Source organism: Chrysemys picta, chromosome 1, assembly GCF_011386835.1.
Source record: "Chrysemys picta bellii isolate R12L10 chromosome 1, ASM1138683v2, whole genome shotgun sequence".
Taxonomy (NCBI): Eukaryota; Metazoa; Chordata; order Testudines; family Emydidae; genus Chrysemys; species Chrysemys picta.
In genome coordinates this window covers 134,958,695-134,971,376 of record NC_088791.1, presented here as the reverse complement: position 1 = coordinate 134,971,376, position 12,682 = coordinate 134,958,695, and the positions used below count along the sequence as shown (strand labels likewise).

General features: G+C 42.0%; 1 protein-coding gene across 1 annotated transcript in view; it reads right to left on the bottom strand.

Annotated features, from left to right (window-relative positions):
* Window positions 1-2,001: 2,001 nt before the first annotated feature.
* The window catches only part of DYRK4 (dual specificity tyrosine phosphorylation regulated kinase 4), a 74,352-nt gene continuing 63,671 nt past the window's right edge, over window positions 2,002-12,682 (bottom strand). The window contains exons 15-16 of the mRNA XM_005307856.5: window positions 5,584-5,753; window positions 2,002-5,046 (exon numbers count right to left, since the gene is read on the bottom strand). Coding sequence (XP_005307913.4) covers window positions 4,787-5,046; window positions 5,584-5,753 — 430 coding nt within the window. The 3' untranslated portion in view covers window positions 2,002-4,786. The remainder of the gene's footprint in view (window positions 5,047-5,583; window positions 5,754-12,682) is intronic.

Here is a 12,682-nt window from a genome sequence, read left to right as displayed (position 1 = left end):
GGGGAGGGTTGGGGCCAGGCTGCTCACTGCTGTGGCGCCAGGCCCCCCGCTAACCCTCCCCAGGCTGCCCTGGACCCTGCATCCCACTGAAACGCGGGGCCCCCCAAAGTGCAGGGCCTGAGGCGGTTGCCCCGGTCTGTCCTATGGACAGGATGGCTCTGCTTGGACCCATTCTGGGCACCAACAAAAATTATACAAACCTGGCACCCATGTCTCACAGTATTAAATGAGGATCTAATAACCAGGGTGCAAAGGCATAAATGACTGCTTCTTTTGTTGTTTTAAGAATGTACTGTTTTAAGAATATTACATGAGTAACATGACAATATATTTAGCAACATTAAGTAAATTATACATAATTTAATTTAAGATCAAGTAGGAGAGAGAACAGGGAGTCAGAGTCAGAATTCCTAGGTTCCATTCTTGGCTCTGGCATTGACTGCTGTGTGACTTTGGATAATAATTAGGGTTGTCAAGCAATTAAAAAAATTAATCACGATTAATCGTGTGATTAATCGCACTGTTAAACAATAATAGAATATCATTTATTTAAATATTTTTGGATGTTTTCTACATTTTCAAATATATTGATTTCAATTACAACACAGAATATGAAGTGTACAGTGCTCAGTTTATATTTATTTTTATTATAAATATTTGCACTGTAAAAAAAAAGAAATAGTATTTTTCAATTCACCTAATACAAGTACTGTAGTGCAATCTCTTTATCATGAAAGTTGAACTTACAAATGTAGAATCATGTACAAAAAATAACTGCATCCAAGAATAAAACAATGTCAAACTTTAGAGCCTACAAGTCCATTCAGTCTTATTTTTTGTTCAGCCAATTGCTCAGACAAACAAGTTTGTTTACATTTGCAGAAGATAATGCTGCCCACGTCTTGTTCAAAATGTCACCTGAAACGTGAGAACAGTTGTTCTCATAGCACTGTTGTAGCCGGCGTCACAAGATATTTACATGCCAGATGCGCTAAAGATTCATATGTCCCTTCATGCTTCAACCACCACTCCAGAGGACATGCATCCATGGTAATGACGGGTTCTGCTTGATAGCAATCCAAAGCAGCGCAGACCAACGCATCTTCATTTTCATCATCTGAGTCAGATGCCACCAGCAGAAGGTTGATTTTCTTTTTTGGTGGTTCGGGTTCTGTAGTTTTCGCATTGGACTGTTGCTCTTTTAAGACTCCTGAACGCATGCTCCACACCTCATCCCTCTCAGATTTTGGAAAGCACTTCAGATTCTTAAACCTTGGGTCGAGTGCTGTAGCTATCTTCAGAAATCTCACAGTGGTACCTTCTTTGCGTTTTGTCAGATCTGCAGTGAAAGTGTTCTTAAAATGAACAACATGTGCTGAGTCATCATCCGAGACAGCTATAGCATGAAATATATGGCAGAATGCAGGTAAAATAGAGCCGGAGACATACAATTCTCCCCCAAGGAGTTCGGTCACAAATTTAATTAACGCACTATTTGTTTAACAAGTTTCATCAGCATGGAAGCATAAGTGCCATGCGAATGCCTGTTCTCAGTTTCTGGTGACATTGTAAATAAGAAGTAGGCAGCATTATGTCCTGTAAATGTAAACAAACTTGTTTGTCTTAGCAATGTGCTGAATGAGAAGTAGAACTGAATGAACTTGTAGGCTGTAAAGTTTTGCATTGTTTTGTTTTTGAGTGCAGTTATGTAACAAAAACAAAATCTACATTGGTAAGTTGCACTTTCACAATAAAGAGATTGCACTACAGTACTTGTATGAGGTGAATTTCTTATGTTTATCATTTTTACAAGTGCAAATATTAGTAATCAAAAATAATAATATAAAGTGCGCAATGTACACTTTGTATTCTGTGTTGAATTTGAAATCAATATATTTGAAAATGTAGAAAAACATCCACAAATATGTAATAAATTTCAGTTGGTATTCTATCATTTAACAATGCAATTAAAACTGAAATTAATAGTGATTCATTTTTTTAATCACGATTAATTTTTTTTAGTTAATCACGTGAATTAACTGTGATTAATCAACGGCCCTAATAATACTTATGCAGCCTAATGGGGGGAGGGGTGTTGTGGCGCTTAATATATATCTGCAAAATGCCTTTAGTTCTTGAGTACAAGGTGCTACAAAAGGGCACAGTGTGATTATTATTTACAGACAACAGGTTCCGTAATGCATTTTTAAAGAAAGAACTATAAAAAAGGAAAGATAATGTACATTTAAAACTATAGGGATAAAATAAGGTCTGTAAATTGGGCTTCTCGAACTATGGGTCATTCAGGTGTTCTTTTGGCTTGCAACAATTTGTCACTTTGCCTGTTCTTCGGTAGAATGAGCAGAGCACTGACCACAGGCGTGCTCTGTATTTTGGATTAGTCTCTAAGGTGCCACAAGTACTCCTGGTTTTTTTTTGTATTTTAGAGACCCCTTTTACTGCATGAAGAACAGGAGGGCTACATGTACATGATAGGCCATACCCACTCTTTTCTGTTCAGCAGGAGAACTTGAGGGCAGTGGAGGCACCTGAAGGGAAGAGCTGACTGCCTGCCTCTCTAGGGATTTATACCCAATGCTCATCACTGTGGTCCCTGAGCATGAATCTGATCCTTAACTAAAGGAGACACTGTCTGGCGAGAGTGAAGGAGCTGACCATGGTTGAGATGGATGTGGAGGCTGATGACTTAACATGAAAAATGTGGAAACAAGGAAGGGAAAATAAGAAAGAAATATGGAGCCATGCACCTATACTCAAATACCATCAACATAGACTCTGCCTCTGATCAGTGAGAGGTTAGACTGAATTCCAGTGTCAGATGATTTTCTATGTCACATCACTCTCAGCACTGAGAACTCTCTTGAGATATTCAACAGCAGGTTTACTGAGAAGTTGGGAGATACCAGTCTACGTGCCAGAGAATATAATAAAGCTACGGGAAGATAGTCTCTGCAAATCAGATCAATTAGAGAATGCAATTGCAGCAATGACGTAATGAGCCAAACTGTGTCCGTAGTTTCATTCTGAGAACTCCAGTGCAGTAAAGAATGGCTGCAGTCCCAATTTGATCCAAATTGGAGCAGACAAATATACAAGAGCGTAACTCTGAGAGGAGAACAGATATTTTAGATGAGAGTAATCTAAGCATCTAAGTCACTAAGCACAATAGCTAGGGAGAATGAATAATAATCAAATTCAAACAGCCTGAATTCCCCCTCTGCCATTCAACTACAATTCTAAAGGTGGTGATAGTCTGTTTTTCAGTGTTTGATTGCAGGGATGTTTCAGGTGGTAATGTTGTGAGAACTATCAGCAGTGTCCGACAGGTAATCAGCATTTCAGTTGAATACTCATGGGCTTCCCATAGTTTCCAGTGTCAAGCAGGAACCTGATGGTATGTAGATAGTACTTCAAACAGTTCCAGTTGCTGAACTCTGTGCTCTCTCTATCTCTGACATCCAATTTATCCTCTTGCCTTCATGCCTTTGCTGGCTCTTAGCAGTTCCTTGCACCCTTGCCCTTAGCACAAACATTTTCTAAGATACATGATATAGGCCGCATACTATATCTTCCAGGACAGTTTACCTGCCCAACACCTCTGTGAGGTCATTGATACAGTCAACCCTCTATTCTGTAGGAAAGCTCACCTGGTATGGGGCTTCTGGGAAGTCACTGATACAGTCACCCTGTATCCTACAGGACAGTTTCCTGGCTTGGTCCTTTGTGAGATCATTGTTATGATCATTCCTATGTCCTGCAGGATTTTTTCCTGCCTGTAGAGCCTATGTGTGATAGTATGACTCCAATAACCCACCCAATTGCTCTTCTGCTCTGGGAACACTGTGAGAGCACTGAGATGGTATTCCCTGTATCCTGCAGGACAGCTCCCTTATTACTCTTATTTGTAACACCTATTGCCTCAGTCAGGGATAAGATCCCTATTGTGCTGGGTGCTGTACAGCCATGTCAAAAGATAGGTTAACGACTGGGGCTGGCAGTCATATAAATCTGATTTTGTAATGAATTAAGTCAGCCTCCCTTTGAGGGCTCATTCACCTGGACATTGACTCTCTCTTTCATCCACCCTTCTGGTTTGATATAAAAGGGAATGGGGTCCCTGTAGAAGGGTGTAATGCACACCATGGCTTGTTAGCCTTCTCTCCTGTTGCCTTTTATAAATACCTGGTCTGCAGTCTGCACCTCACTATAGAACTTAACTTGGGTTTCTAATTCTGTTCAGAGGTTCTGCCAGTGGCCCATATCTGACTCTCCCCTCTCAGAGAGGGAGACACTATGAGTTTGATTCTTCTCTCATTTACACTGGTATAAATCCACTAACCTCAGTAGAATTATTTATGATTTATATTGGTTTAAATGGGGTGAGATTCAGACCCTATGATCTCTGCGGTTTCTAGGCTTTTAACTCCCAAGAAGCAGGAGTCCTTAAATGCAAGTGCCCAGTATAATATCAAGAATAAGTCTCTATCCACCTCTAGAGTCTCCTTTTTATTAAAAATATTGCTGTGGGTTGTGAAGAATCTCTGATCACAACAAGAATGTTGGTAACGTTCAGGAACGTTCAACGCACATTCTGCTTTGGTTACCTGGACTAATCTAGGTTAAAAATGTCTACAAATGTGCACAGCCCATGTGTGGAGAGTTATAATTTAAAATGATGTTCTTGAATATTGTACAGTTAAATGGTTACCTACAAAACATACCAGGCAGGTATAGAAACCAGACCAGTAGTTGCTTGTGCAGAATGTTACTTAATTGGTGGTAAGAACATTGAATTTTTGTGAAGAGCTGTTTCACTACTATGTCCTGCTTTGTCTCTTTTGATAGCTTTTTCCACTGGGCTTTCCAGATCTTCCTCTGGAATAACCTGTTTGGTTGTGTTCTGCGCTTTATTTTCCATTGTGTCTGAGGAACGTGCATTGAGAGTTAGTCTTTCAGTTGCAGCAGTAGGATTTTCAGTCATTTCACATTTTACTTTATCAACCATATCTTGACAGGTGTTTTCTTCTGTACGAAATAAAATAAAACAACAGTGTGAAACTGTAACGTGTCCGCAGGCCCACATTAAACCTGCAAAGGGCCAATCAATTATTTCCTCAGCATTTCAGAGGAGCAGAACCACCAACCCCAATGCATTTTTTCTGCCCTAAGAACTAAAGTGCATTGTGGATGGATTGTAGATACTGTCTCTGATTATTTTTCTACCAATATAACTGTATGAAGGCTCTTTCTGCATGAACCTATGGGACTTTAATTGTTATATTTACCTTGTCGGGCTGCAGATAAACCACATGACCCGGAGGGTAACTCTGTGTTTCTACCAAAGAAGCAGGAAAGAGGTAGTGTGGCCAATGGAGGATGCTGTGGCTGTGGGTATGGCCAATGATTCTATGGAGCATTCCATCATTTTACATTACTTCATCCTTTCTTTTTAACAAAGCTATTTCCTCAAACATGAAGGCCTCTAGAAATCATAACTGCCAACACGTACAAGAGACAAACATTATTAAGAATAAAGAACTGCAAATATTCAGACTACTGCACCTCCTTGTCCAGGCAGTGTGTGTTTATGTACATTCTCCTTCTTCTCTAGTGTGAAGAAGGAGCTTTCACTTGCAGAGTGGGGATTTTGTTTTGATTTATGTATTCGTGGTTCCTGGATCCATGTGTGCTGCATTGCTTCATCTGGAGTCATGCGGAGGGCAGGTTCCCACCTTAAAATATAAAAATGATAAATAATTATTGAACAGTGGGTTTTTTTATAATACTAAAAATGAAAAATACATTAAACTTAGGTTAGGCCAGAAAATACTTTCATTGTCTTCAGGAATATTGAGCCACGAAGACATTTTTCAAATTCACAAAAAGTAAAAAAGCCTGTTTGACTTTATCCATAATCCCATTTGCCAAAACCCTCTTTCTGCTTTCTGCAAATTTGCCTGAGTTACTGATCAAATTCTGTGCAGTATCAAACAGCCAAATTCTTACCACAGATCCTCACATGCAGATCACAATATTATCAGAGGGCTCATTCTGTATATGTGCCCAAGAGCCTTAAAATCCTAAAATGACGTTAGCACCAAGAAAAGGTGTTAGAATTAAGCAACAGCTGCAATCCACTAGCAGATAGGTATTTCCTCAATTAGTTGTACCTCATACAAACTGTGTCAGCTTCCATTCTTCTGACTAGTCTAATGTCAAAACTGTCCATGGCGTTCATTAGAACTTCACAGAGCCATTGTAAGAAAGATACTGGGCCACTACACTGGAATATTAAAGTGATGTTCCTCGTTAAGGGAAAGATTTTTCTTGTAACTAGATCACCGTACAAAACAACATAACTGCAAGTTGAGATTTACAGAAGAGCAACCCTACAAACAGAGTAGTAAATCCTGAAGCTGTTTTTGAGGGTTTCTTCAGGAAAGTAATAATAACTGGTAACAAGGATCCTGCACAGAAAGTGCTGAACATGGTCCAAAATTCCAACCTGACATAGTGCATAGATAACAGTAAAACAGGCAAGGGAGCTGATACTGCTGTCACTTACATGGGTGAAATTCAGGAGTAACTCCTCTGGAGCCAAGCTACATCAATGTAAGTGAGAGCAAAATCTGGTTCATTGTTTTCAAAATTCAATCCTTTGCTGGTTCAAGTTTTTTATTTTGGCTGGTGAATAAAACATTGTTAGTGTGATTATTAACATCCATCATTCTGGTAAAAAGCAGGTGAGTATTTTGTGTGTAGGCTGGTAAATCTTCGTAACAGTTTTGCAGCAGGACACTACTAAATCCACCTTCCTAGAGTGTTTTGTTTGTCTCCACCACTTCTATTTTTCTAGGTAAAAGATCACACCACACACCAGCATGTCTGTGAGGTGCAATCCGGGGAAGTGCTCAGCACTCTCAACTCCCAAGAGTTTTGCTTCTTCCGGCTCAGTTTGATTCATAACAGGTCACCTTTACTTTGTAATAACAGGGACACACTGGCAACATGCTGGAAAGTCAAGTGCTGCACTTCATTTGCAAATGAACGTACAGGGTTGTTGTTTTTTCAGAAAAAAGAACTGAAGATAGCCTTGATATTTGCTGGTACTTATTTATCATTTGCATGGCACCCACACTGTGCAAGACAATTACTGTCAGGCATGAAGAGAAGGTTTCTATCCTCAAAGGAGACTTTGTGGCACCTTAGAGACTAACAAATTTATTTGGCCATAAGCTTTTGTGGGCTAAAACCCGGTTTTAGCCCATGAAAGTTTATGCCCAAATAAATTTGTTAGTCTCGAAGGTGCTACAAGGACTCCTCATTGTTTTTGCTGATACGGATTAACATGGCTACCACTCTGAAACCTGTCCTCAAAGGGTTTAAGATCTAGATAACCTACTAAAGTTGTATCTTCCTTGAAGATTAACAGAAGTTGTTGGCTATTTGCATTTACGAGCAATGAAAAACTTGCAGCTGATCAGTGTCAGTTAAGAGAACAACTGAAGTCAATGACAAAACTCCTATTGACTTCAATAAGGTCAGGATTTCAACCCACAACTCCCTGGGAAATGTTTGGACCTTGACTTGCCCTCCAGGTTCCCCTGGTTGATAGGAATCTAGTCCAATAACTGGCATGAAAAAAATGCTATTGAATAATTTTTGAAACCTTCCCATCTACAGTGGCCCAGAACAGTGTTTATTTTTTCATAAGTAGTACATAGAAGTAGTAAAAAGAAAAAAATACCCAAGGGGCAAAAGGCAAAGACTTGTCAGGGATTAAAAAATTGTTAGGTGGTAGGAACAAGAGTTGTATTAAATGACTGATTTTCATAATAAAGAGAGGTTAATAGGTGGTTGCCTCAGGAGTGGGATACAGGCCAGGGTGATTTACTATTATTATTTAACATGTTTATTACAAAAGTGCCTAAAGGACCAACCAAAATGGGACCCCATTGTGCTAAGCATACGGAATAGTAGATGGTCCCTGCCCCAGAGAGCTTACAATCTAAATAGAGAAGACAGACATGGGGTGTAGAGCTTTATAAACATTTACTAGTTAATCCTTTCATCACCCCAGTGAGTTAAGAAAGTCAGTATTATTATTTCCAATTTAAAGACAGGAAAACTAATGTGCAGAGAGATTTTGTGCCGGGGTCTACTTAAACTGGAGAAATCGCACATTTTTTGCAGGTTGATCACAGCATAAGTAGCATTCATATAGTATATTCCATACCACCCTTACTTCTACATTGCTGCTAGTGGCAGTGCTGCCTTCAGAGCTGGGCATCTGACTAGCAGCCACCTCTTTCCGGCCGCCCAGCTCTGAAAGCCGTGCAGAAGTAAGGGTAGCAATATTGCGACCCCCTCCTACAATAGAACTTGCAATCCTCTTTTGGGTCGGGACCCCCGGTTTGAGAAACGCTGTGTACTTTTGTATACTCTTACCCTATAGTATAGTGTAAAGGTACACAAAAGACCAGATTTCATGGGGGAGACCAGATTTCTCAGTCCATGACAAATTTTTATGGCTACGAATTTAGTAGACTTTTAGTTATGTGTCTTGCCCAATCTGTACTGTACTTCATACTAAATAAAATAGAGTGTTTAAAAGAAAAAATAATAGGAGTTTCTGACTCCTGGTTAGATCTGTCCCTAGGCATTTGTGTCCCTAGCCGCCACTCTGCAGTGTCCACGATAGGAATGGGTAGACGGCTAGAATAGCTGCATACTTCGCATATGGGGAGAAGAGATTGGCAAGTTTTCAACAGGACGGATTTATTATTCCCGCATTCATTAAAATTATTATTGCACCTCACCATATTTCTTTCCAGAGGGAGTGCTCTACTAGTGGAACTATACTTTGAGACACAGATAGCTAAGGCCAGGTCTACACTACCCCCCTAATTCGAACTAAGGTACGCAACTTCAGCTACGTGAATAACGTAGCTGAAGTTCGAAGTACCTTAGTTCGAACTTACCTTGGTCCACACTCGGCAGGCAGGCTCACCCGTCGACTCCGCGGTACTCCTCTCGCCGAGCTGGAGTACCGCAGTCGACGGCGAGCACTTCCGGGTTCGACTTATCGCGTCCAGACTAGACGCGATAAGTCGAACCCAGAAGTTCGATTGCCAGCCGCCGAACTAGCGGGTAAGTGTAGCCAAGGCCTAAGACTGAAAATGTTCAGGGAACGGCCAGAAAGATCGTGAGAAGTAACAGAAGGACGTAGATATAGATTCATAGATTCATAGATTCTAGGACTGGAAGGGACCTTGAGAGGTCATTGAGTCCAGTCCTCTGCCTGCATGGCAGGACCAAATACTGTCTAGACCATCCCTGATAGACATTTATCTAACCTACTCTTAAATATCTCCAGAGATGGAGATTCCACAACCTCCCTAGGCAATTTATTCCAGTGTTTAACCACCCTGACAGTTAGGAACTTTTTCCTAATGTCCAACCTAGACCTCCCTTGCTGCAGTTTAAGCCCATTGCTTCTTGTTCTATCCTTAGAGGCTAAGGTGAACAAGTTTTCTCCCTCCTCCTTATGACACCCTTTTAGATACCTGTCTTCTCTTTTCCAAACTAAACAAACCCAATTTCCAAACTAAACAAACCCAATTCCTTCAGCCTTCCTTCATAGGTCATGTTTTTAAGACCTTTAATCATTCTTGTTGCTCTTCTCTGGCCCCTTTCCAATTTCTCCACATCTTTCTTGAAATGCGGTGCCCAGAACTGGACACAATACTCCAGCTGAGGCCTAACCAGAGTGGAGTAGAGTGGAAGAATGACTTCTCGTGTCTTGCTCACAACACACCTGTTAATACATCCCAGAATCATGTTTGCTTTTTTTGCAACAGCATCACACTGTTGACTCATATTTAGCTTGTGGTCCACTATAACCCCTAGATCCCTTTCTGCCGTACTCCTTCCTAGACAGTCTCTTCCCATTCTGTATGTGTGTATGAAAGAGTATAGAAGTGGAGTGATTTTTGAAAATGCAAAATCCAGAGGGGACTTGACTGTGGTATTGAGGCTTCGAAGCACAGAGTAATAACTGATCAGTTCCTCTTATAATATGAGAACAAGGAGTCACTCAGTGAAATGAATTGGTATTTACTCTGAATACAGTTAAAAGGAAGCACTTTTCACAACATGTACTCAGTCTGCACCATTCTCTACCACAGAAGTTCACAGAGTCAAAGACTGAAGTTGTTTAATGAAGTGGATTTAATAAACTGGATAATAAATAAATGAGCAGTTATTTACACTATGGCAATTGATTCTCATGCTCTGGGACAACAGCTGATTGCCAAAGGGATCAGAAAAGAATTTTCTTCCTCCAGTACAGCCCTGTGAAATTGCCACAGTTCATTATGGGTGATTTTAACCTTCCTCTGCAACTTCAACTAGTGGCCATTGTTGCAGACAGGGTATTGGAATTGGTGGATCAATTCACTTGACAAATTCTATGTTGTTTATTTTGGGTGCCCAGAATTGTGTACCAAATTTTAATAAGGGGTCTGATTTACAGGAGCTGCTCAGAAACCAGAGCTTCCAGGAAGTTCCACTGATGTCCCAGGGAAGCTGTAAGTACTCTGCACATCTGAAAACCAAGCTACTTATTTAAATATGGATTTTGGTTCCTATCTTTGGGCACTCAAGTGTGAGAATTTTGGTCCATGTACTTATCACCAGGTGAGGCAGTATTCATCATTTTGTCTTGCACTGAATCAGGCTTCTCAAGAAGTACAGATCCATGCATGTTCAGTTATAGGGATTCCTCTAATATCTTCATTTGGGATTCATATTTTTCCCCATTAAAGATCTTTGTTCTCCTTGCTACCAGTGCAGCTACTTTATGGCAAGCAATTCTGTGCCCATAATGATGTGCAGTGCTCACCCAAGACTTGATCCTGCAAGGTGCTGAGTGCAGCCTGTGAGATGCAGAACACCATAAATTTCCACTGAAGTTAACATGTGTTTAAAGTACTTAGCACCTCATAGGTAGTGCTTAACACCTTGCAAAATCAGGACCTGACTCACTCCCCACAGCAAATCAGATTACTCCCAATGCTCCCAGGGTACTTAGTATGAAGGTAGAGAATCTCAGGCCTTGGCTACACTGGCACTGTACAGCGCTGCAACTTGCTGCGCTCAGGGATGTGAAAACGCACCCCCCCGAGCGCAGCGAGTGCAGCGCTGTAAAGCGCCAGTGTAATCAGCGCCTGCAGCGCTGCACGCTTGCTCGCAGCACTGCAAGCTATTCCCCTCGGAGAGGTGGAGTACTTGCAGCGCTGCGAGAGAGCCGCGGCAGCGCTGTGAATCCCCAAGTGTAGCCAAGGCCTCAAATTTGCTCCAAAAAAGAACAATTACTTCCCTAACAGTAACTGTGGTTCTTCAAGATGTTTTGTCCACATGGATTTCACTTTTGGTATGCATGCGTCCCACACATGCAAGATTGGAGTCATTTGGCCAGCAGTGTCTGCTGGGTGCATGCCTCCATCGTAGAAATCCTTGCACCCCTCCCCACCTGAGGACATAAAGGGCAGAGAGCAGGCCCTTAGTTCCTTTGCCAGTACAGAATTCCAGAGGAATAAGGACTCTGTAGTAGCAGGGATGGAAGGCAGGTTGTGGGATCCATGTGTACAAAGCACCTTGAGGAACCACAGTTACCATAAAGTAAATATCCTTTCTTTTTCGATTTTTGTCCACATAGATCCCAGTCTTGGTGTCTAACAAGTAATTGATTGTTTGCTCAGAGGTGGGTGCTAGGAGTCCTACTGGAACAAGGATTATAGGCCAGCCCTACCAAAGTGGAAATCCAAACTGGAAGCCTCTACTGAAAAATAGCGTCTTGTATAAACGTGGGCTGAGCTCCACGTAGCTGCCCTACACATTTTGGAAATAGGGACATTCCTCAAACAGGCAGCTGAGGCTGCCTGAGTTCTAGTGGAATGATCTCTAACATGGCTAGGTGGATCTCCTCTGGTTAACTCATAATATAGCCTTATGCACTTGGAGACCCACATAGATAACCTTATGAGGATACTGTCTGACTCTTAAACCTATCGGCGAAGGCCACTAACAGTCTAGAAGAGGAGTGGGCAAACTTTTTGGCCCGAGGGCCACATCTGGGTATGGAAATTGTATGGTGGGCCATGAATGCTCACAAAATTGGGGGTTGGGGTGTGGGTGGGGGTGAGGGCTCCGGCTGGGGGTGTGGGTTCTGGGGTGGGGCCAGAAATGAGGAGTTCAGGGTACAGGAGGGGGCTCCGGGCTCAGGCAGGGGTGCGAATGGGGGGGTGAGGGCTCCGGCTGGGGGTACGGGCTCTGGGGTGCAGGAAGGTGCAGAGCCTCCTGGCTGCCCCTACGCGTAGGAACCAGAGGGGGGACATGCCACTGCTTCCGGGAGCTGCATTGAGCAAGCCCCCAACCCCGCTCCCTGGCAGGAGCTCGAGGGCCAGATTAAAACGTTCGAAGGGCCGGATGCGGCCCTGGGCTGTAGTTTGCCCACCCCTGGTCTAGATGTATTCCCGAATGATTTTGTCCTGCTAAGTGTGACAAAGTCAGACCTGACAGTTCTGGAGGGTGGTTGAAGGCAGGTATATCAGTCTTAGAATGGTTAAAAAGCCCTTTTTGCACCAAACGGAAAGAGATT